This window comes from Aotus nancymaae, unplaced genomic scaffold, assembly GCF_030222135.1.
Source record: "Aotus nancymaae isolate 86718 unplaced genomic scaffold, 86718_ANA_hifiasm-v0.15.2.pri h1tg000011l, whole genome shotgun sequence".
Lineage (NCBI taxonomy): Eukaryota > Metazoa > Chordata > Mammalia > Primates > Aotidae > Aotus > Aotus nancymaae.
The window spans coordinates 52888122-52911029 of NW_026988422.1; the positions used below are offsets into that span (position 1 = coordinate 52888122).

Genomic DNA, 22908 nt, shown 5'->3' on the forward strand with positions numbered 1-22908 from the left:
CTCGCTATCCTAAGTCCCTTTAAACCTGGTAAAGGAAACCAAATAAATACTTCCTCCTACCCTGCATTTTGTTGTCCAGATGTGACCTTTGTCCCAATACCTAAAAGTGACAATGACCATTGTCATGGATGTGGAATACGGCAGTTTTTCTTCTAGTTCTCAATATTTCTTTCAATCAAGCTTCCACCTAGGCAAGAATTAAAACAGAAAAGAAATAAAGGAGAGGTGTCTAAGCAACCAGGTCTTCCCTGGAAGAGAAGAGGAAGACGTGAGAAGTGAATAACAGGTTTATTTGCATATACACAAGAGGAGAGTTAACCGTTGCTGGGTGAGAAGGAGGTAAGGCTTCAGCAGAGGAAGGCACCTTGACAGACAAACAAGAGACTCTCAGCTTATTAAATCAAGCATAGTTGCAAACTTCACTTGCCCCAAGCCAACAACTTATTTAACTCATTTACCTGCTATCCTAGAGAATCATTAACAAAACCAGCTGGAAAATAGAAATGATTTTACGTATCTGGACCTGCCACTTAAAACTTTATGTACAGGATGCAGGAAAAAAGACATAACAGGCACTTACAAATAGTTCCTTATCTAATCAGTGCCATCTGTCCTGCTAGTAAAAATATCTATTATGGAAGAAATTAGGTATTAAATGAGCCATCAAAGTTGGGGCCTCAATTCTATTAAGAGTTTAGGCAAAGTTTCTCTAGAAGTGATTTCTGCCAGGTTTCCAGACCCGCAACCATAGACACAGAATCTCTGGAAATGAGGGTGGAGCAGCTCTAAAGCAAGCATTTCTCACCCTGCTCCTGTGTGTGTCTTACGGGGCCTATCACCTGATGAGCTAAGCCGAGGATGCTGGGAAGCCTCTGCCAAGGATGGAAGGCATTCTTGCTAAAAATGATCTTTCTTGGCTTCTAAAGTTAACCAGAATGAACTCTGACTTCTCTTTCGAGTACCCAAATGAGATTAAGGCTTTTAACATGAAAAGACCAAGTTCTGCATTTGGGAATTGTAACTACCAAGTAGCTAGTTCACAAGGGAACTTTAACTACTTTTCTCCAAGAAGATATGCGGATTGTCCTTAGAGAAGTCAGAAGAGGCTATGTGCTGATTAAAATAAAATAGAATAAAAGAAAGGACTGGTGTGCTGACTAAGAAGGGGAAGAGAAACACACACTGAGTGATAGTATCTTTTTTTTTTGTATATAAAGGATTAAAAAATTCCAATTTAATACATTTTGGAAAAGCAAATGTAAAATGACTTGGGCTTATAAAACCAGCATTTACAATTATCTGTAAATAGTCAAAGACAAATCATAGAACCATTTTGATTACAAATCCGAAGTAATTCTAATGTTGGTTACAGAATCACTTTCTCACTCCCCCAGTAAGAGTCCAGGTGTTAAGTTGTACACACCCCCATGCTACTACACACACTCCTTCTCCTTCTCAGTGTTTTCATACCCAGCCGCAGCACACACACCAGGCACATCTTTTCTTTCACAGAGCTTATCAGGATGGTATCTCCTTCTGGCTTAAACTAACCACCTTGCGTTTATAAATTAACCCCCCCCACCCCCAGTGCCTGAATTCATCCATGTCTTCTGCCTTCATAGGCAGCCTCCCCTTGGCAGGCCTTCCAGCAGGGCAGGCCTTCCTCTAAAAGGAAGGCTGGGGAAGTGAGGCCACACTAGTCAGCATTTGGCCCTCCCTCCACCAATCCCAGCTGGGCTCCTAGTTGTCTAGCACCTTTGCACTCAAGAAAGTCATATTGTTCTTCTCTCTCTTCTTCCTCATTTCTTGCCAGTATTCTGCCTTTTCATAATATTTATGCCAACAAGATACCTAGTTATTCCTAGATCTTCCTGTTTTGCACAACCCTTCATAGATAACCGAGTGACTGCAACACTGAAAATCTGTTGGTCTTTTCCCTTTGAAACCTGTATCTACCTCAATAAAACTGAGTCTCTTGTGGGAACCAGAAGACTTAAGACTCATGGGAACCAGGAGTCGTAAGCCGGAGACTCCTCCCCCACACTGACTGACTCCTAATAGACCTACTCAATAAGAATTTGTTACCTTGAGATGCCTACTGCTCTGTGAAGTCTAGTCAGAACATCAGAGCTTCTATCAACTGCAAGTCTGAGGGAAGAGGCCGGTCCCACCAATTCTGACCAACAGTTCTGGGTTGAGTTAAATGAATATAGTACCACATTCTGCTCCTCACTAAGCTTTTCATTAACACACCTATAACAACTATTTTAGTAGTCTGAGCACAAAGCTCTGGAGAGCTGTCTTTGCCCTTCTTTCACTATGCTTCGATCCATCACGGGAGCCAAGGAAGCACCTGCTGGCCTTGTGAGTGCCTCTTAGGATCTAGCACCTAACTGGTTAAAGTCTGTTATCCATGACTAGTTCTATTTTATGGCCTTCATACAGTACATGTTGCAGCATTGCTCAATTTGCAAACAGTGAAATTTATCAGGAATCTATATTCTCTTGAATCCAATCTTAAGTGCTAAACTCATTAGCATTAAAAATGCTTTCTTTTTTTAGCATGTCCACATTAAATGCTCAATAAAGAAGTGTTACTTAGAGAAAACATGGAAGATTTCTTTAAGAAAGGAACCATGCTTTCCTCTACAGCACAGCCAATGGGCTGAAGGCCTGTTTCCATCTCCATTCTTCCAGCATAAATCTACAACTCACTGGCAGCACAACCTGAATTAACAGGCACCCATCTTCCAGACCAGAACACCTATGGCATGTAAACAGGGTGAGATGGCAAAAAGTACAAATTCATAGGTCCTTTCTGATGGAGAACTAAAAGAAAGGTCTTATGAGACAATGACCTCACACGTGCCAGTGTGCGTACACAAGAACAAGTTGAACGTCTCAACAAGGATTTACTTCCACAGAGCCTTGCGCAGCACACTATGCTCACGTCTCACTAGAAAGGAGTCACTTGGGTTGGTTTTTTTTCCCTTTCTTAACATAGCACAAGCCAACGGCCAGCTAGACATTCAGACCCATTGTTGAATGTTGGATAGAAGGGAGCAGCATCAGACACAAAATTTCAGGCCCTGGTTTCATGTGCCTTTAATACTTGTTTTTCCTTTCCTCTGTATTCACTAAACAGATTTTTTTTTTTTTTTTTTTTTTTTGGTAAGGCTACTTTTGTAGCTTTTTGTTTTCCCTTTGTATTTATCATGTTTTTAATTTCTTCTCTGAGGAGGAATTCTCTGAATCTGTATCTTCCAATTCAATTCGGTGCCTTTTGAGGCCACTGTGGCCATGAACAGCCCTGCTGCTATCGGTGGCTGAGGTGTCAGTGGGGTCCTCTCTTGTTCCAGCACTGGGGGTCTCACAAGCCATTTCAGACCCGCAACAATCTTTGTGTAGGAGTGTCCCTGTCAGGGACGAGTTATCACGGTCAGTGTCTGAGTGTCCAGGGGAAGAGTAGGCCACTGCCTCCAGCTCCCCCAAGTTCTGCCCGTTATTGTGGGGGTGAGAGGGACGAGGGTGTAAGCGTCCATTGTTGTGGTTGGCACAGATGGTTTCGAGGCTCCTCTCCTCACTGTCATCAGACTGGGTCCTGGGACAGCTGCCAGACCCACTGTTGAGAGTGGAGCCAGATGCCTTGGGGACAGGAGGAGAAGGCGGCTCCTCAGCCCGACTGCTCAGGGCCTTTCCATTGAGCTTCTTGGTTTCAAAAGAGTGCTCTACAGAGCCGCTATTGCCAGTGTCCTGAGAGGCACCCTCTGGCACCTCTGCCCAAGTGTGGCTGCTGTGCTCATGGCCTGGGCCATTGCTGGGATTTCTAGGAGTCTCTTCTTTAAAAGTGTCTGTGCTGCAGCCTTCAGGGGGCAGGTCCTGGTTCCTCTGGGCCACTGCTATGTTTAGACAGGCTTCCTTACTGGAAGAAGGGGCTGGGTTGTCTTTGTGGCTGGTTCCTGCTCTCCCTTCATCTGCCTCGCCGGTCACCAGGGAGGTCTCTCCATCTTTATTATTTGAGTAGGATATATAAGAGTAGCGGAGCCACTTGTAAGCTTTATAAATTTTTCGCTCAACTGATTCTATGTCAGAAGTTGGTGATGCCCGGCTTGGCTGAATCTCTAGAGTGGAAGTGCTCCGCTCAGGGGAGGAGGTGGGGGAGGAGGAAAGGTCATCCACTTTGATCTGGGGGTAATCATAGTTGTCTTCTCCGATGTAGGTGCTGGTGGGCTTGATCGGGGCACTGGGTCTCTCTTCTCGGGTTGTCTTCTGTCGGCGCCGCATGGCATTCCGCTGCCAGGTACAGGCTCGGCGTTCATTCAGCTCCTCCTCATCCTCGGAGCTGCTAGAGCTGCTGGAACTGCTGGATTCATCTTCGGGGCTGGGTGACCGTGGCCGGGGAAAGAGATCTGTGTCTAGTTCCACCTCACAGACATTCTCCTCAGAATCGGACTCATTGGAAAGGGCCAGGAGGCGTTTGTCTTGGTAGCGCCGCAGAGCAGACAGACGCTGTTGGCGAGAGGCTGCGTCCTCACACGTGGGTGTTGGTGGAGTTGAGGCCACTGCGTTTGTGGTGGTGACCCGCAGGGGCCCCAGGTGGAAGGCGCTGTCGGCAGACTCATCTACTGTGGGAGGCGGGGAGCGAGGCAGCGAGGCCGAGGACTCTGAGTCAGTGTAGCCTGAGCGCTCGCTGACCCCTGCGTGCAGTTGGAGGATAGTACTCTCACTGAGGTCACTGTCTGAGTCAGAGCTCCAGCCCTCGATCTCTCGGCGTACCAGGGAGTCAAAGAAGGCCATCATCCGAGGGTCTTCCTGGACTGACTGGTTGGCGTAGTCATGCGACAGGCCACTCCCACTGTTCAGCACAAGGCTGATGTACTCTTCATGGGTATAGAGGCAGCGGGAATCGTCCTCAATCCGACCATCGAGGTCTCCAGTACATCCTGGTTGCTTGTATGGGCTCCAGATCTGCAAAAGCAAAAAGGAGTCACTGGAAAGTATTCTTTAACTGGTGATGATAAAGAACACCAAGGCAGAGCTTCCCCAGATGCTCCCTGTAATTTAGCTAGGACTTTCTAACCAACTTAAAAATATGTTCTTTACCAGACAGGATCATGTAGGCTGTGTATGAAAACTGAGGCATTTAGAATCAGATGTGGGGAAATGCAGAGCACAGTATTAGCCTAGTGTCAAGACACCTAAGTCCTGTCGCTAGGCCCAGGGTAATCACATACTTTCTCCACCAGAATCTTCCTCCCTTTTAGTTTCATCTATTAGTAGTTGGACATTATAATAATAATCCCAGAGGATAGATGATGACCTGAAGAATGGCCAAGGTGTTAATGACTTTCAGAAGACTGAAGCTGTGCACAGATAGCACTTTTCCCAAATGAAAACAGACCCAGCACTCAGTCCTCTATGGCAATTAAATATCTGAGCCTATAGCTCCACTTCTGGCCAACTGCAACATTCCTATTTTTAACTAATGGGAATTGCTCACTGGAGCTTGATAAGAATAGCCAACTGCCTACACTGCAGTTCCCTCTTGGACATACAGGCATCAGTTGCCCAGGAAACTGGGTTCTCTTAACCAGGGAGCTGCTGGCTTGCTCCCCAACAAGTATGTTAGCTATAGGAGTAGGTAGGACACATGCATGCCTCAAGGACAGGTAACTGCAGCCCCACTCATAATAGCCCTGTACTCATGGTCAGGGACATGGACTCATAGCTAAAAGGCAGCAGAGCTAGGACTCAGACTCAAGTCTGCCTGACTTAAAGGCTCAGCTTTACTGTTATGCAAAATCAAGTGCAAGGTAATTAAGCTGTCACCGCAAATGAGAACGATTAGCTCCACTTGACAGCCAGACTGGTTTACAGCAGCATAGAGCAGCCCAGTTACATCAGCCTGTAGTCATGGCAACTCAGATGAAATCCCAGGCAATCTTCTTGCCTGACAGGCTGGTGTCTATCTTTAGATGGCATCCAACACAGAAAACAGTGGCCCCTCATTCCCCATCCTCCATCAAGACCAAGACTTTGTTTCCCCAAAGCTATCTGAGGACAAATGCACATCACCTCCCTGTGGGAATTCTCCTGAGTCCCATTCCTGCCATGCTTTACTTGGCAATTCCTGGGAGGTGGTGTCTCTACAGAGGACCCCCAAGTTCCAAAGAGGCTGAAGAAACCTTCTAGATGAGCCTCTCCACCAATTCCCAACTCAGATTCATTCCTCTTTCAACTTTGTTCCCTATCCATAACTCTAGATGTTGCTCAGATGTTCTCCCCTCTCCAGCTTAAAACTTCAGGAAAGTTTTAAGGGATTGGTTTTCAAACTTTGGACTGCACAAGAATCACCAGAAGAGCAATTATAATGTTGATTCCTGAGTCCCACTCTTAGAGGTTCTGATTCAGTAAGTCATGGACTCTCAGTAAGTCCATGGATTTTTAACTGCTCAAGGGATGAGTGAGTAGGTAGACCAACTTTTGATAAACACTAGACTACAGTTACCATAAAGTAAGTAGAATAAAATGAAGGATTTATCTGAAGGTTTACACATGGTCTCCAGCATGTGGCTTAAGCTATAAATTACTATCTCTGCAAACAGATGTCTAAGGGAATAAAAGAGCTTGGTGGCTTAGAAAGGAAGCTGAGGGGTCCAAAAGGGAAAGCCCTTAGGATGTTTTTTTGTATCTTATTTGTAATTCTGAGCCAAATTTCTCACCTCTCCAGTTTAAAAGTGGTAAAATGTCACTAACCATGTTCTCTAATATGAAGATTTTCACAGAAACTCAGAATTTGTTAACAAAAGTGCAAAATAACAATAGTGAGATGCTGGCTTAACTCCTCACCAAGCCTGTTTTTAGGTTCCAGTGTATTACTACCCAGCTCCCACATTTTCCCTTCAGGAATGAAAGTCATAACATTGAAAGTTAGTTTGCGTTTGGGCTCTGGAATGTATTAAGCTGAGGTAGACTGTTCATTCCTGAAGCCTGGAGTAATGGAATGAAACGCAGGATTAAGAGGCAGGAGTCTTGAATGTGGGTTCCCACTCACTCCTAGTTAGCGGGTGACACTCAGCTCCTTCCTCTAAACAGTAGATTAGATGGGTCTCATCCAATCCTAAGATTCAGAGCAAAGCAAAACCTTCACTCCAGACTGCCAGTCTTCAATCCTCAAGGGACTCACAGTACGGTGCTTCAGGAGCAGATAGGAACTCCAGCCCTGTCATTTCCTGTGGCTCTGAGCAAATGACCTCACCCTTAAAAGCCTGTTTCTTATATGTAGAAATGAAAATGATACCAAAGCCTATACCCAACACCAATAAATGTGATGTTTTCTCCATTGAATGCCTCAACCAGAATGTGAAAACTCACCCTCAGAGACTTCGGAACAGTAGAAGTACTGACTGTCCTCATCCTTAATATTAATGTATCAATTCCAACCATTTGTGAAATTGGCAATTTCTTTACACTGAAAGTTAACAACTCAGAAGGGAATTAGTGAAAAACCAACTTCCTGTTACATGTTAAATGTGGCTAGACATGCCTCATCATGGGGCAAAATTCACTGGAAAGAGCCAGGTGTGGTGGCTCACACCTGTAATCCCAGCACTTTGGAAGGCCAAGGCAGAAAGATCGCTGGAGCCCTGGAATTTGAGACCGGCCTGGGCAACATGGCAAAACCCCGTCTTTACAAAATAACACAAAAATTGTCCAGGAGTGGTGGTGTGCACCTGTAGTCCCAGCTACTCAGGAGGCTGAGGTGGGAGGACAACCTAAGCCTGGGGAGGTTGAGGCTGCAGTGAGCCATGATCATGCCACCCAGCCTGTCTAAAAAAAAAAAAGAAAAGAAAAGAAAAGAAAAAAAGAAGAAAGAAAGGGAAAAGAAAAGAAAAAAGAAGTGAAGAGATGGGAGATGAGACAAATATTTTCCTCTCCATACACAGTGAAGTTTAGCTCAAGAGGCTGCTGAGAAAAAAGGATGTAGTTCAATTTTTATTTAAACATTATAAAAATAGAAAGCAATTAAGTGACAAGTATTTGAGTTACACATGCAATCATGATATGCTTTTATTTTTGAGGAAGGGTCTTGCTCCGTGACCCATGCTGGAGTGCAGTGACATGAACATAGCTCACTGTAGCGTCGACCTCCTGGGCTCAAGTGATCCTCCCACCTCAGCCTCCCAAGTAACTGGGACCACAGGTAGGCACCACCACGCCTGGCTAATTTTTACATTTTTTGTAGAGATGGGGTCTCCCTGTGTTGTCCCTGACAACAGGGAGTTTCTCCCAGCCAGGAAGATGGAAGTAAAAGACCAGGACAGAGAGAAGGAGGGAGTAGAGGTAGAGAGAAAAAAGCAGGTCTCAGGCTGGACCAGAACATGGTGGCTAATGCTCTTTGAGTCACTGATATTCTCAGAAATAGGAGGCAGGAAGTGACATTTATTAAAATAGGAGTTAGACACAGGTAGTTCACAAGGCACTCCTGGGTGGCAAGTCACTGTCCGCACCTTCACTTTATAGACGGGAGACAGAACCAAGGGTTGAGACTCAGTGTCCTTTAGCGCAGGGTGAGGCAGTAATTCCAGTAGAGATGAGGCTAGCATGGCCCTTGGTCTCATCCTTCTCCTTACTACTGCCCCTCCTGCAATGCTTAGTGCCATGCCATTCCCAACTAGATTGTGATTGGGGATGACACCTGCAAGACAGCAAAGCTGAGAACTCCAGGGCTTTTTGCTTTCCCTCTCACTATGGTCATCTGTACATACTTAACATTTCAAAGGGCTAAACATGCCTCCTGGTGGAACAGGGTTCAGATTCCATGCGAACCAGGTAGCAGTGAGCTTCATAGTTCACTCTGGATAACCTCACAGAGAAAACATTTTTTTTCCTCTTTTTCCTCCGAGAACTTGGCTATTTTGCAACCTATGACATAGTTGACTAAACAATAAATAGGGAGACTTATCTTATCACAGAAGCATCCCAGAGTACACAGCCAAGCAGGAATTTCTCTTGTAAAGGAGGTCCCTAAGCAGAAAGCTCTCTGAGAAAGAATGACGTCAGCAGGCCCGGAGAGGACACGTATAGAGTCAACCCATTAGTCATCGGCCAAAGGAGAAGGGAAAGCAATGCAAGGGACTGGGCCATTTCAATGACTGCCCTACTGAGAGGCTCAAATCCAGCAGGGGAATGGGGCTGCTTGCTGCCTTCCCACAGGCATGGCAAATGTGGTGGTATGCTGGGAAGAACAAAGAGTAGGGCTCTATTCTAGCTTTACCACTAATTAGCTGTGTGACCTTGGGCAGTTAATTTATAATTTAAATCTCATCATCTGTAAAAAGAAAAAGTCAGTAAAAATGATTTCCTCATTCTAGCCCCATGGGGAAATGTGTACTACTGTGAAAGTCAGCCCTGATCCACAGAACTAGCAAAGTAAATCAAGGAAGCTGGACTAAGGGCAAATAAAAATATTGACCTACACGCCAATATTACATTTCTTTTTTCTTTCTGAGACAGAGTCTCGCTTTGTCACTCAGCCTGGAGTGCAGTGGCGCAATCTTGGCTCACTCCAACCTCTGCCTCCTGGGTTCAAGCGATTCTCCTGCCTCAGCCTCCTGAGTAGCTAAGATTACAGGCACATACCACCACATCCAGCTAATTTTTATATTTTTAGTAGAGACAGGGTTTCACCATTTTGGCCAGGCTGGTCTCAAACTCCTGACCTCAGGTGATCCACCTGCCTCAGCCTCCCAAAGTGCTGGGATTATAGGCATGAGCCACCACTCCCGGCCTCAATATTATATTTCTGTCAGCTGCCCCCTGCCATCAAGTACAACTTGATTTAGTTCTGGATAGTTACTTTAAGAACAAAAGAAAATGAACATTATGAAATGAAATAATCACAAACCAATTTTAATTTTTTCTCTGAAAACTCTCAGGTTTTCAGTCATTTTAAGAAAAAAATTGAGGATTTTTTTTTTTTTTTTGAAACAGGGTCTCACTCTGTTGCCTAGGCTGGAGTGCAGTGGTGGGAACATGGCTCACTGCAGCCTCGACCTCCTAGGTTCAAGCAATCCCTCAGCCTCAGCCTCCTGAGTAACTGGGACCACAGGTATACACTAATTTTTAAATTTTTTTGTAGAGACTGGGTCCTGCCATGTTGCTCAGGCTGGTCTCCTGGGCTCAAGAGATCCTCTTGCCTCAGCCTCCCAAAGTACTGGGATTACAGGTGTGAGCCTCCACATCCAGTCAAAATCGAGGTATTTTAGCTTTTAGCAGGAACATCACCTATCCTTACTTAAAAGTCATTCTCTCAGGGACCTCAAGAATTAATTATTTACCCTGAATTCTCATTTTCTCAGATGTGGAGAAAATGGTACTACCCATTGGAATACAAGTGAGGGGCAGTAGGTCAACCTTCTGTGGACACAGGCCAGGCTGGGACCCTCTTTTGCAGCTATAAAAGCATTTATTGGCAGAGGTGAGTTTATTCAGCCAACGTGCAACTGATGCAAGTATTTAGTATTCATACCCAAGTAGCCTCAATTACAACCACATGCAGTAGTTTTTTTGATATATCCTGAGACAATTTAACTATGATTCTGGCAATCATTAGTTTTATCCATGCCATATTAGGACAGAAATTAATGCAAAGTACATACAAAGTAACTGAGGGGATAGTGGCTCTCCTAACCTCCAGATGAGGTTTGAAAGCAAAATTCGTTATACTCAAGACCAAAGGCCTTTGAAAATGTTGCAGCATACAAAGTAGTATTAAGAAGACACCTTCTGTTTCAAAGCTTAGCGACTAGCTTAAAAAAATGGTTCCAAGCCAGGTACAGTGATGCATGCCTGTAGTTTCAGCTACTTGGGGGGCTCAGGCAGAAGGAGCGCTTGAGCCCAGAAGTTCAAGTCCAGCCTGGGCAACATAGCAACACCCTGTCTCTAAAAAAATTTGTTTAATGAAAAACTAAATGGTTCTGAAAGAAAAATTTTAAATCACCTTTCTTTCTTTCTTTCTTTCTTTCTTCTTCTTCTTCTTCTTCTTTTTCTTTTTTAAGATGGTGTCTTGCTATGTTGCCCAGGCTGGCCTCAAATTCCTGGGCTAAAGTGATCCTCCTGTCTCAGCCTCCTAAGTAGCTGGGACTACAGGTATTGTCATTATGCCTGGCATCACTTTTTAATATCAGCTTTCCAATATTTTGTAATATATTAAAATCTGAGACTTTTGATAGACCTTAGTATCTTTAGATATGAGGTCCTACATATATTATTCTAGTTTCTTCTAATTATAAATTGTGAGAATTTCTCTAAAAGTACAGAAGGGGAAGGTGCCTCACCTTGATAATCTTTTCTACACCAGAAGAGCAGATCATGTAGGTATGAGGATTAAATCGGACCTGGTTAACAATAGATCGATGCCCTTTCAGCACCATGAAGGCTCCGTTGACCACCCTACCAATGCCACCTGGGAAAACAGAAGGAAACAAAAATCAAATGATGAAAAGGATGAAAGTAAATAGGTTCCAGTAATGGCAAAGAAACAGCTCTGAATAGGAGCTAAGATTTTATTAACTATACCACCAGAAGAATGCTTAATCTTATAGAAAAGTTGCTATGGAAAGAGAGAAGATGAAGCACCTCTCAGCATATGTGCTCTTATGAAGAGCCTTTATTTAGCCTTTAAGCATTGCCCACACCCACCCACTGCAATTCCATTGTCAATGAAACTAAAGCCACTTAAAACATTTCTCAAATTTTTGATCCCCAAGATAGAATCCAAGTGTTACCTTAGAAAAGGCTAATCATGAGCAAAATGAGACTGAACTGCTTGGGAATAGTTAGGCAGCTGAACCAGGGACATGCAGAACCAGAAGCATATAATGACTTAAATGTACAAAAAAATCTCTAATCCATTTGCCCTCAGTTTCTATGATGAAGACAGCAAACAAAACAAAAACAAAACAAAAAACCCCGCAAAATTCAAAACCACCGGGGGAATAATAGAAAGAATATTTCCCTGCCTGCCACCCCAATAGCAAGGAGAACTAAGGATAAAGAAAGAAAGAAGATTTGGATTACATTCTTAATAAGCAGGGTCCAAGTATTGAGAATTATAATTAGAGAGTGGGCCTTAAAGATACCATGTATAGATTAAAATCAAGAGGATATAGACAGCAAGCTGTATTTTAAGGACCATCCTGTAGGCTTCCTTCTTCAGTGACTGAGAAAAGTGCCAGAGGTCTGGAACTTATAACATAGATAAAGATATTATCATTTATGAACTTGGGATAAATTCAAAGTTTCTGTTTCACTGGTAATGGTATCACACCCATCCAGCACACATGCACATAAGTTCTGATCAAGTTCCTTCTGAGCAATCAGACAATTCAGAACACACAGAGAAACGTGCCCTTGGCTAACTGGCAAAATGTGACGCATCCAGACACTAACAAATGAGCATTCATTTATCTACTCAATGGATCCCCTCTTAGTCCCTACCAGGAGCATGGCGTCACTAGTCACAAAGTATCATTAGACAGTCTCTGCTCCAAGTGCCTCCCTCCACTCCCAACTCCACCTTATTCAAATATTCATTCCAAATATTTCTCAAAGTCTGTGTTTGGAGAGAAAATGACTAGAATAATGTCCCTTCCCTAGAAATAATATGGCCCTAGGGGTATCTTCTGCTTTTGGCCCCCTAACACAACTCTTCTTTTGTCTCATTGAAGATATATGTACTTATTACCATGTACATATCTTTATGACAGCAAAAGGTTCCAGACTGCACCCATCTGCTCACACAGCCAGCTTTAAGTGCTCAATCTATTTTATGGGTGACAAAATTTTTCTCCATATTTGACATTAGTAATATTTGAATTGTCCAGGATGGAAAATATATTTATCATATTCATATCTCAGCCCAACATCAAGTTTGCTAATAAACCATAAAGGAAAAGAGAGGGACCAGGACACAGGACTAGTGGATTGTTCATGGAGAAAGAGGATGAGGAAAGGTTAAGCACTGACGTAGACTGCCACGGTGGGAACCCCTAGGCGGTCTGAGTGCACTGGGTTCTAAGGTGGGATGAAAGGGAAGGTGGGTCTAGTCAAAATGAAAATAAACTAGAGACAATTGGAGAAGAGGGATAAATGGGAATCTAAAGAACCTAAAATAGTTGTCTGAGAGATTCTACCATCCCCCAAAAGTTCCTTTGGGTCTATTTATTTTCTAGGTAAGGTTAATTGTGACAAGTAGCATTTCTGCTCATGGGTCTCCTCTGAATTTTACTTTTTTAACGTCTTACTTCTGCCTCTACTTCCACTAGGGTGGTTAGCAAAGAAACTTTGATTTAAATCTAGTAACAGTCTCTTGTTTAATCCTTCTGCCTCAAAAAAAGGGAGGTGGGGGGATTTAAGTGACTTATCCCAAGTCATAAGATAGAAAATGGCAGAACTAAGATTTGAACCAGAAATCTTGCTTTCCACCATATCAGCTGCCTTTGGAAGATGGGAGAGTTTGAATAGGAATGGAGTCAGAAGCTTACATTCAGAAGATTTAGATTTCTAAATCTTTCTGGCAGTTATCAGATAGGCTGGTTTTCTTCTGAAGTCCTAAATTAAAAGAAGGGGCACTGTATTCAATGATACCCCGAACACAAGCTCTATAGCTTTATCATAAGACATTTCATCACATCTCTGACACTGAGTACACGATGAGGGTAGAACTGGATCTGTCTTACTTACTCTTGCATACCTAGAACCTGGAGTGCAATGTCCAAAGTTCACCAGGTAATAGTGTTTGAAAAGAGAGGAATTTTAGAATAAGTATGTCAAAAGAGGACAGATGGAAGGTCTCATAATAATCAGCTATCATAGAACGAAAGTATATCAACGAAACCAAACTTTCTGACTTGGAACACAATTACAATAACTTTCAGATCTAAAGAATAACTGAAGGGTATCAATGCCTGAAAAAACTGTTTGTATTGCTCTTTCATGCAATCTGACCACATCTGATTTCTCTCTTTTTTTTTTTTTGAGACGGAGTCTCACTCTGTCACCCAGGCTGGAGTACAGTGGTGCGATCTCGGCTCACTGTAACCTCCGCCTCCTGGGTACAAGCAATTCTCTGCCTCAGCCTCCTGAGTTGCTGAGATTACAGGCGCCCATCACTATGCCCAGCTAATTTTTGTATTTTTAGTAGAGACGGGGTTTCACCATCTTGGCCAGGCTGGTCTTGAACTCCTGACCTTGTGATCCACCCGCCTCGGCCTCCCAAAGTGCTGGGATTACAGGCGTGAGCTACTGCGCCCGGCCCTGATCTCTCTTCTTGGTAGCAATTTTAACACGAAGTCTTTTTTTTCCTTCTTTCCACCCATGCTGGTACCTAGGAAATCTGAAAAAGAAGAGGAAATCAATAAACCCAGAGATTGAGGTGAAAACAGGTACAGGCAGAATTATGATGGCTGTTTGTTTAAGGTAACCAAGACTGTACAATCATAGCAATAAACGACGTCAGAGAGGTTCTCTATAGTGTCTTTCTTGGTTCGCAGGTTTCAGATGATTGACTACAGCTGCTACTCTACAGTTTACATAGAATAATTTTTTTTTGAGATTATTAGTCCTGGAAATTTGTATAAGCCAGACAGCTTCTCCTGTAATGTGAAATAGCTAAAGTCAAAATGCCAATATCAGAAAGAATAGAGAGTCTCCTTTCCTCTGTCATCTAGCCAGACTGAGTTGGTCAATAGCAGGGTCAAATTGGAAGGAGTTAGGAAGGGCATATTTTTATCCAAGAACTATATAAACCACATAATATCCCTTCAGGGTCATCTCTAAGACTGTGGGTAAGGACCCAGGCAAGAATCAACCTCACCCGCTGATTGTTGAACTGAGTCCTGACTGAATCGCTAACAATGGGTACCAATAAATAAAATAGAGCATACCCAGGAAAAAGGATTTGACTCATTCCCGAGCTGCCATTTGTTCATGAAATTCTGTATAAACCAACAGTCATTTCTCTGGGCCATCTGCTATGGCTGGCTTAGCCAAATGTGCTGACACTTTTTTTTTTTTTTTTTTGAGATAGAGTCTTGCTCTGCCACCCAGGCTGGGGTGCAGTGGTCCAATCTCGGCTCACTGCAACCTCCACCTCCTGGGTTCAAGTGATTCCCCTGCCTCAGCCTCCTGAGTAGCTGGGACTACAGGTGCCTGCCACCACCTAATTGTTTTGCATTTTTACTATTTTTTTTTTTTGTATTTTTAGTAGAGACAGGGTTTCACCATGTTGGTCAGGTTGGTCTTAAACTCCTGACCTTGTGATCCACCTGCCTCGGCCTCCCAAAGTGCTGGGAGTACAGGTGTGAGCCACTGTGCCCAGCCAGCTGACAATCCTTTTTAAGTTTAGTTGTAAGTTGAGGCCGAAGTCCCCATATATTAATCTTTTTTTGATTTAGTAAAGATGGTAGGGGGGTGGGGAAGACTATAACCTTTTCTATTGCAAGATCTCAGAGAAGAAAATGAGAACAAAGTATCTCACAGAATTTCAGTATCAGTGATCCACTTACTACCTTAGAGGACCCCAGGATCCCAGAAGAAAACACCTTGCTCAAAATTCAGATAAAGATCTTTCTAAATGCCAAGGCCAAATGTCACCCTAGAGAAGACAAAGGGAAATGTGTATGTTCTAATTTCCCTCCCTTCTCTACTTATGCCCCACTTTCATAACATTCAGCCAGAGTTTATTGCATCAGGCCTTTGAAGAGTCAGAATACCATTTCTAGCCAGTATCAGTTGCTTTTGTTTAGTGTCGAATTCATTTGCTTCATGAAGTCCTCCAAGAATGAGTATGTTTTTGACTCAAAAGCTGAAAGCAATGTGGTCAAGATTTCTTGATGTGCACCTTATCAATCATGCTGAGAAGTTGTCCTCAATGGCACTTTGGGCTGTAAAAGAGACCACTTAAGTATTCTGTACTGAAATCAATCCCAAATGCAAAACACCAGGATAAATTTTCTTGCCAGAGTCTTTGGAGTTTTTGCCCGTTCCTTGCAACCTATTACAGTCATGCGCTGCATAACGATGTTTCAGTCAATGACAGTGGTCCCATAAGATTATAATACTGTATTTTGGCCAGGAGCAGTGGCTCAGACCTGTAATCCCAGCACTTTGGGAGGCCACAGTGGGCAGATCACATGAGGCCAGGAGTTTGAGCCTGGTCAACATGGCGAAACCCTGTCTTTATTAAATATACAAAAATTATTCAGGCATGGTGATGCATGTATGTAATCCCAACTGCTTGGGAGGCAGAGGCATGAGAATCACTTGAATCTGGGAGATAGAGGCTGCAGTGAGGTTAGATCACACCACTGTTCCTGCCTAGGTGACAGAGTGAGACTGTCTCAAAAAAAAAAAAAAAAAAACCCAAAAAACACACACAAAAAACCACCTACCATTGTGTCCCAATTGCCTACAGTATTCAGTACAGTCACATGCTATACATGCACACCCCCTCTTGCCTCACTCACCACTGACTTCATCTTCCACTATTATCCCATTTCCCACTCTACCTTAATACCCTGACTTCCTTGCTGTTTATCAAATATACCAGGTACACTCTTACTTCAGGACTTCATGCTGGCTCTCCCTGAAATGGTCTTCCACCAAATTTCTGCATGGCTAGCCCATCAAGCACTTTGATGGGCTTTTACTCAGATATAACCTTCTCAATAAGGCCTACACTCAACATTCTGTGTACAACTGCAACCCCCTGGGCCCCACAATACCACTTCCTATCTTCTTTACTCTGTTCTACTTTTTCTACAGCACTTCTAACCTTTTAAACATACTACATAATTTACTATGCTTATTGTTCATTGTTTCCCCTGCTAGAACATAAGCTCCATGATAGCAGGGGTTCTGTCTCCACTGTATCCCAAGTCTCTAGAACTGTGCCTAGCACATAGTAAGGATTTTAATAAATATATGATGAATTAATGAAAAGATGTGAGTGTATTAGATGGTGGAGCACAAGTATGCAGGAAAAAAAATCTCCACTTACGGGTTCCATCACTGAATACGTGTTTCTTTTTTTCCATCTTCCTGCAGCCAATTTCATTTCTTTTTTTTTTTTTTTTTTGAGACAGGGTCTCACTCTATTGCCCAGGTTGGAGTGCAGTAGCATGATTTCGGCTCCCTGCAACCCCCACCTCCCAGGCTCAAGCAATCCTCCTACCTCAGCCTACCTAGTAGCTGGGACTATAGGCACATGGCGCTACGCTTGGCTAATTTTTTGTACAGATGGGGTTTCACCATGTTGCCCAGGCTGGTCTCAAACTCTTGGGCTCAAGCAATCCTGCTTTGGCCTCCTGAAGTGCTGGGATTACAGGTGTGAGCCACCTAATCTGGCCCAGATATTCCCTTTTTTTTTTTTTTTTTTTTTTTTTTTTGAGACAGAGTCTCGCTTTGTTGCCAGGCTGGAGTACAGTGGCGTGATCGCGGCTCACTGCAACTTCTGCCTCTCAGGTTCAAGCGATTCTCCTGCCTCAGCCTCCCAAGTAACTGGGACTACAGGTGTGCACCATTACATCCAGCTAATTTTTGTATTTTTAGTAGAGATGAGGTTCTACCATGTTGGCCAGGATGGTCTCAATCTCCTGACCTTGTGATCTGCCCGCCTTGGCCTCCCAAAGTGCTGGGATTACAGGCGTGAGCCACCATGCCCAGTCCAGATATTCTTTTATAGCATTTTTACTATAATGTAGTAAGTAGGAGCAGAGAAATAAAGGGGTTGAAATCCTACCTATCCTTCAGGGTCCTTTGAAATGCTAATCGCATGACAACTTTACCAGTCTCCCCAAATCTCTTCAAGACCTCCTTAATTACCTTTTTTATGGGCCTCAGAAGCTACTTTTACCTTGAGTGCATGGGCCTCTGTGTGTGCCCATGCACATCCTTTTTGTCATCTCTGTTATAAGGAAGCTCTTCGAAGGCAAAACAGTGTTCATCTTTCAGTGGCCCTTAGAGTTTTACATGATGTCTTATCTAATGATACTCAATAAGTGAACAAATTGAAGTTAAAGCCCTCATCATATTCTCTGGAATGAAACTTGAAGCTTAAAGCTATCTGCTAAAATGAGGTTTGGTAAGTAGCTTTAAGACAATTTGACTCCACTGGTAGAATTAAGAGTTTACTGCAAGGGTCGGATGTGGTGGCTCACACCTGTAATCCCAGTACTTTGGGAGGACAAGTCGGGTGGATCACCTGAGGCTGGGAGTTCAAGACAAGCCTGACCAACATGGAGAAACCCCATTTCTACTAAATATACAAAATTAGCCAGGCGTGATGGCACATGCCTGTAATCCCAGCTGCTCGGGAGGCTGAGACAGGAGAATTGCTTGAAACCGGGACTGTGGTGAGCCGAGATCATGCCACTGAACTCCAGCCTGGGCAACAAGAGCAAAACTCCACCTCAAAAAAAAAAAAAAAAGAGTTTACTGCAAGGCAAGAGACTACTTCTTTTCCTGGTACATCTAAAAAATGTATCCAAGCCTCTTAACATTTCAAAAAGGCCCAAGTGAACAGTCACAGGGTCTTCAAGTTTCAAACCATAAAGAGAAGGATAATCAAAGATACTGACAATACAGACAGAGTGGTGACTGCCTCCTGGAGACCACATAACCACTTAAGAGCTGAGAAAAGCCAGATGGGCACAGCCAATGCTGTCAGTACAGCTCAAAGAGCTCCACAGGCATCAATGCTTAGTTGCACAGAAAAGTCAGTTATATGGAGTTCTTTTTTCATCATAAGTGCCTCACATTTGTTTATAACCAACTACTTGCAACCAATTAAAAACAGCTGTTTTTTCCAAGTTCATGGGAGGAAAAAGCAGATACCCAGGCCTAAGTGACTGAGAGCAAATACATGTCTAGAAAAAGAAGAGAGACAGAGCACACAGACATATGCAGGCCCATAAAAATGCATTTACAGCTGTTTCCAGCCTACTTCATCAGCCTACTGCCAGTGGGGGTGGCTGCAGTGAGTTGGCAGTAAAAATACATGTTTTTCCCTTCCATTCAGGGAAAAAATTGTCACATGAGATAACCCACTTGAACTACTGATGAGTCAAGGCCAGCTTTCACACAAGAACAACTCAGTCAGCCATTCCAGGAGGGTAGCAAGGAAGGACAATGTCTTGATCTCTAAGGATATATTAAAAGGTGAGTTTAAAAAGGGAGAAGGCTTTCTTTTTCTTCTCTTGTAGACACGGAGTCTTGTTCTGTTGCTGAAGTGTGTAGCCTCAAACTCCTGTGTTCTAAGCAATACTCCCGCCTCAGCCTCCTGAGTAAGTGGGACTACAGGCATATGCTACCATGCCCAGTTTCCTTTCCTTCTTCCCTTTCCCTTCCCCTGTTTCTTTTCTTTTCCTTTTCTTTCTTTCCTTCTTTCTCTCTTTCTTTCTTTTCTTTTCTCTTTCTTTCTTTCTACACAGTCTTGCAGTGTTGCTCAGGCTGGTCAATCAATATTCCTGCCTCAGCCTTCCAAAGTGCTGGGATTACAGGTATGAGCCATTGTGCCCAGCAAGTTACTTCAAAAACATTTTTCTGTGAAGATAGGGTCCCTTTATGTTTCTCTGGGTGGTCTCAAACTCCTGAGGCATCAAGCGATCCTTCCATCTCAGCCTCCCAATGTGCTGGGATTATAGGCATGTGCCACTTTGCCCAGCCAGGAAAGCTTTCTTAATGAGGAGTAACAGTCATTGAGTAGGTACTAAGTACTCTCACAATAATCCTAAGAAGGTATTATTGTTGGTGGTGGTGTTATTATCCTTATTTCACAGGAGTTTGGTAAGATTAGGACATTTTTCCAAAGCCCCCAGTTGGAAGATAAATAGATCAGGAATTTTTTTTTTTTTGAGTCTCGCTCTGTTGCCCAGCCTGGATTGCAGTGGTGCAATCTTGGCTCTCTGCAACCTCCACCTCCAGGATTCAAGGGATTCCCTTGTCTCAGCCTCCTGAGTACCTGGGGCTACGGGCACATACTACCACACCCGGTTAATTTTTTGAATTTTTAGTAGAGACAGGTTTCAGCATGTTGGTCAGGATGGTCTTGATCTCCTGACCTCATGATCTGCCCGTCTTGGCCTCCCAAAGTGCTAGGATTACAGGTGTGAGCCGCTGCACCAGGCCTGGATCAGGAATTTAAAGCCAGTCCTAACAACTCTATCATATTACGCTTCTTTCCATAAATAAGAAGGTCTTAGAGTAACATGTAGCTCAGGAAAAGCAACTCAACCTGTAAAAACCCTAAAGCCCTTTCTAACAAGAATTTGGGGAAAGAGAAGGGAAAGGCAATATAAATATTTTCAATAGACACCTACCAACCTTCCCTACACATTGCCAAAGCCATTACTTCCATACTTAACTTACTGGGGAGGAAATGCTTTGGAAATGATGGATCTACACTGATCTTACTATGCATAGCAGTAATAATGTCTTCTATTTGAATACATATTGTTTTCAGAAAGCTTCCAAGATTATTAAATCATCACACAATATAAGACAGGGGTGGGAGACATTTTACATAAGAAACTGAGGCTCAGACAAATCACTATTATGTAACTTGCTTAGAACCATGTAGTTAGTGGTAGTTAAGTTCAAGTTAGGGGATTTGAATCCAGGTATGATTTTAAGTCTAATGCTCCTTTCAATATGTAACACTGGCTCTATATGTAACTCCTGGTCTATTTATTTTCAGAATTACCATATAAAAACAGATACCCTTCCTATCTTCTTTAGAAGTGTAAGACATACTCTGATGGACTTTTTCTTTGCCACAGCAAAATTCTCAGTTCTAGTTCTATTCCTTCCTCTAATTTTTATTTTTGTTTTTTATTTATTTTTATTTTCTGAGACAGAGTCTCCTCTGTTGCCCGGGCTGGAGTGCAGTGGTGCAATCTCAGCTCATTGCAACCTCTGCCTCCCAGGTTGAAGTGATTCTCCTGCCTCAGCCTCCCAAGTAGCTCGGATGATGGGTGTGCACCACCATGCCCAGCTAATTTTTATTTTTAGTAAAGACAATGTTTCACTATGTTGGCCAGGTTGGTCTCGAACTCCTGACCTCAAGTGATCCACCCTGCTCAGCCTCCCAAAGTGCTAGGATTACAGGCATGAACCACTGCACCCGGCTTCTTCCTCTAATTTTAAAGGGATTTTTAGAATGAGTTATTTGAAATCAACTAAAAAATTGGACCTGATCTTCCTTGGTAGCAAGTTTTATAGTGGATATAGGTCTTACATCTTGAAATGATCCCCTCAGCCCACTAGGAAGTCCTATTGGAAGGACTTATGTATACTGTTTATACAGTAAATAAATTTCATCTCTTTGGAGTTTGTGTAACAAAAAAACAAAGACTGAATAACAGTCTTCCTGAGCAGGAGTGTGCAGAAGAAAAAGATGGCCCTGACTTTGGCTCACACTCAGGACTGCTCTTCGTCTCATTCTCTCAGCACTCGGCAGGCATGTGAAACACACAGCAGGCATCAAGTAAATGTTAACTGCTTATCATCTAGAGTCCAGTTCTGATTATGCCATTAGGTGTACAACAGCAAGTCAGCTTTCCCTTACTAGCCTGCCTTAGAATCATATATTCAATAGGTAGAGAAAGTGTGTGTGTGTGAGTGTGTGTGTGTGTGTGTGAGAGAGAGAGAGAGAAAGAGAGAGAGAGAGAGAGTATGCGTACGCACTTATCCTCGGTCCGTGATTATTTAAGTCAAAGAGACATTAGGTTGGATTAAGAGTTTCCTGAGAAGATTTTTCTCATCTAAGCATTCAGAGTTAGAACTCAAGGGATACAAACAGCCCACAGATATCTTGTTCGGCTTGCTGAACCTTGCTAAATATTTTTTTATAACTATGCATTAATTGCCAACATTCAAAAATTGAGGTATTACATATAAAAAGGACAGGTACCAAGTATTCCTGAAGCCAGGTTGAAGAGCAGGGCTGAAAACAGGAGGAGTTGAAACCATATATAAAGCATGGTTAATACTCTTACCCTGAGTCCACATGGCCAGAAAACCATCTTTTCTCCACGTAAGTAGAGGTCTAGGGGTTGCCAGTTGACACTGACCCAAAGAAGTTTTACAATGGGGACACAAGGCATAGCTGGGGACGGGATTAAACAAAAATCTTCATATAGATCTCTAAGACCCACAGCCCTATTTCCCTATTTGTCTCTTAGAGCCATAGTTTAATTATCAGGCAAATACTCTCCAGAGAGGAGAATGAAGATTCCTCTTTTGGGAAGCTGACTGATTTCAGTAGTAGAAAGTCAACAGAGAATGTCTAATACTGAAAATCAAAAAATATTACGAGCATGTTATAGGCAGAGGTAGAGAAAGGGACTGTTGTGCTTTTAAAAAATAAGCTTTTTAATATTATTTGATTTAAAAATTATATAGCTTATTGCTTTGACAAAAAGAAGTACTTAATTACAAAAACAGTAGAGGTAATAAAAAAACAAGAAGGAAGAATAGAATGAAAAACAGAAGATTCATGAATAAGAAAAAATAAAAGAGGCCAGGCACAGTGATGCATATTTATAGTCCCAGATACCTGGGAGGCTCAGGCAGGAGGATCACTTAAGCCTAGGAGCTCAAGGCTGTATGTAGTATGCCATAATTGTGCCTGTGAATAGCCACTGCCCTCCAGCCTGGGCAACATAGCGAGACCCTGACTTTAAAAAAAAGAGATAGAAAAGAAAAAAAATGTGTATGGGATCTGTCAGAATAGTGGCAGAAAGGCTGAATCCCCGAATTAAACAAGACTTGCTAAAAATAATCTAAAAAGTTACTTTAGTTACATATAGAGTAAGATGATGATCGAAGGGACAGACTTAAACAGTG

At 42.9% G+C, this 22908-nt stretch overlaps 1 protein-coding gene across 5 annotated transcripts in view; it reads right to left on the reverse strand.

The window, feature by feature from the left end:
* Positions 1-269: 269 nt before the first annotated feature.
* DCAF5 (DDB1 and CUL4 associated factor 5) overlaps positions 270-22908 on the reverse strand; it is a 102135-nt gene continuing 79496 nt past the window's right edge. For all 5 annotated transcript variants that reach the window (XM_012438185.3, XM_012438184.3, XM_012438187.3 and 2 more), the window contains exons 8-9: positions 11340-11467; positions 270-4968 (exon numbers count right to left, since the gene is read on the reverse strand). In XM_012438185.3, the coding sequence (XP_012293608.2) occupies positions 3214-4968; positions 11340-11467 (1883 nt within the window). In that variant the 3' untranslated portion in view covers positions 270-3213. The remainder of the gene's footprint in view (positions 4969-11339; positions 11468-22908) is intronic.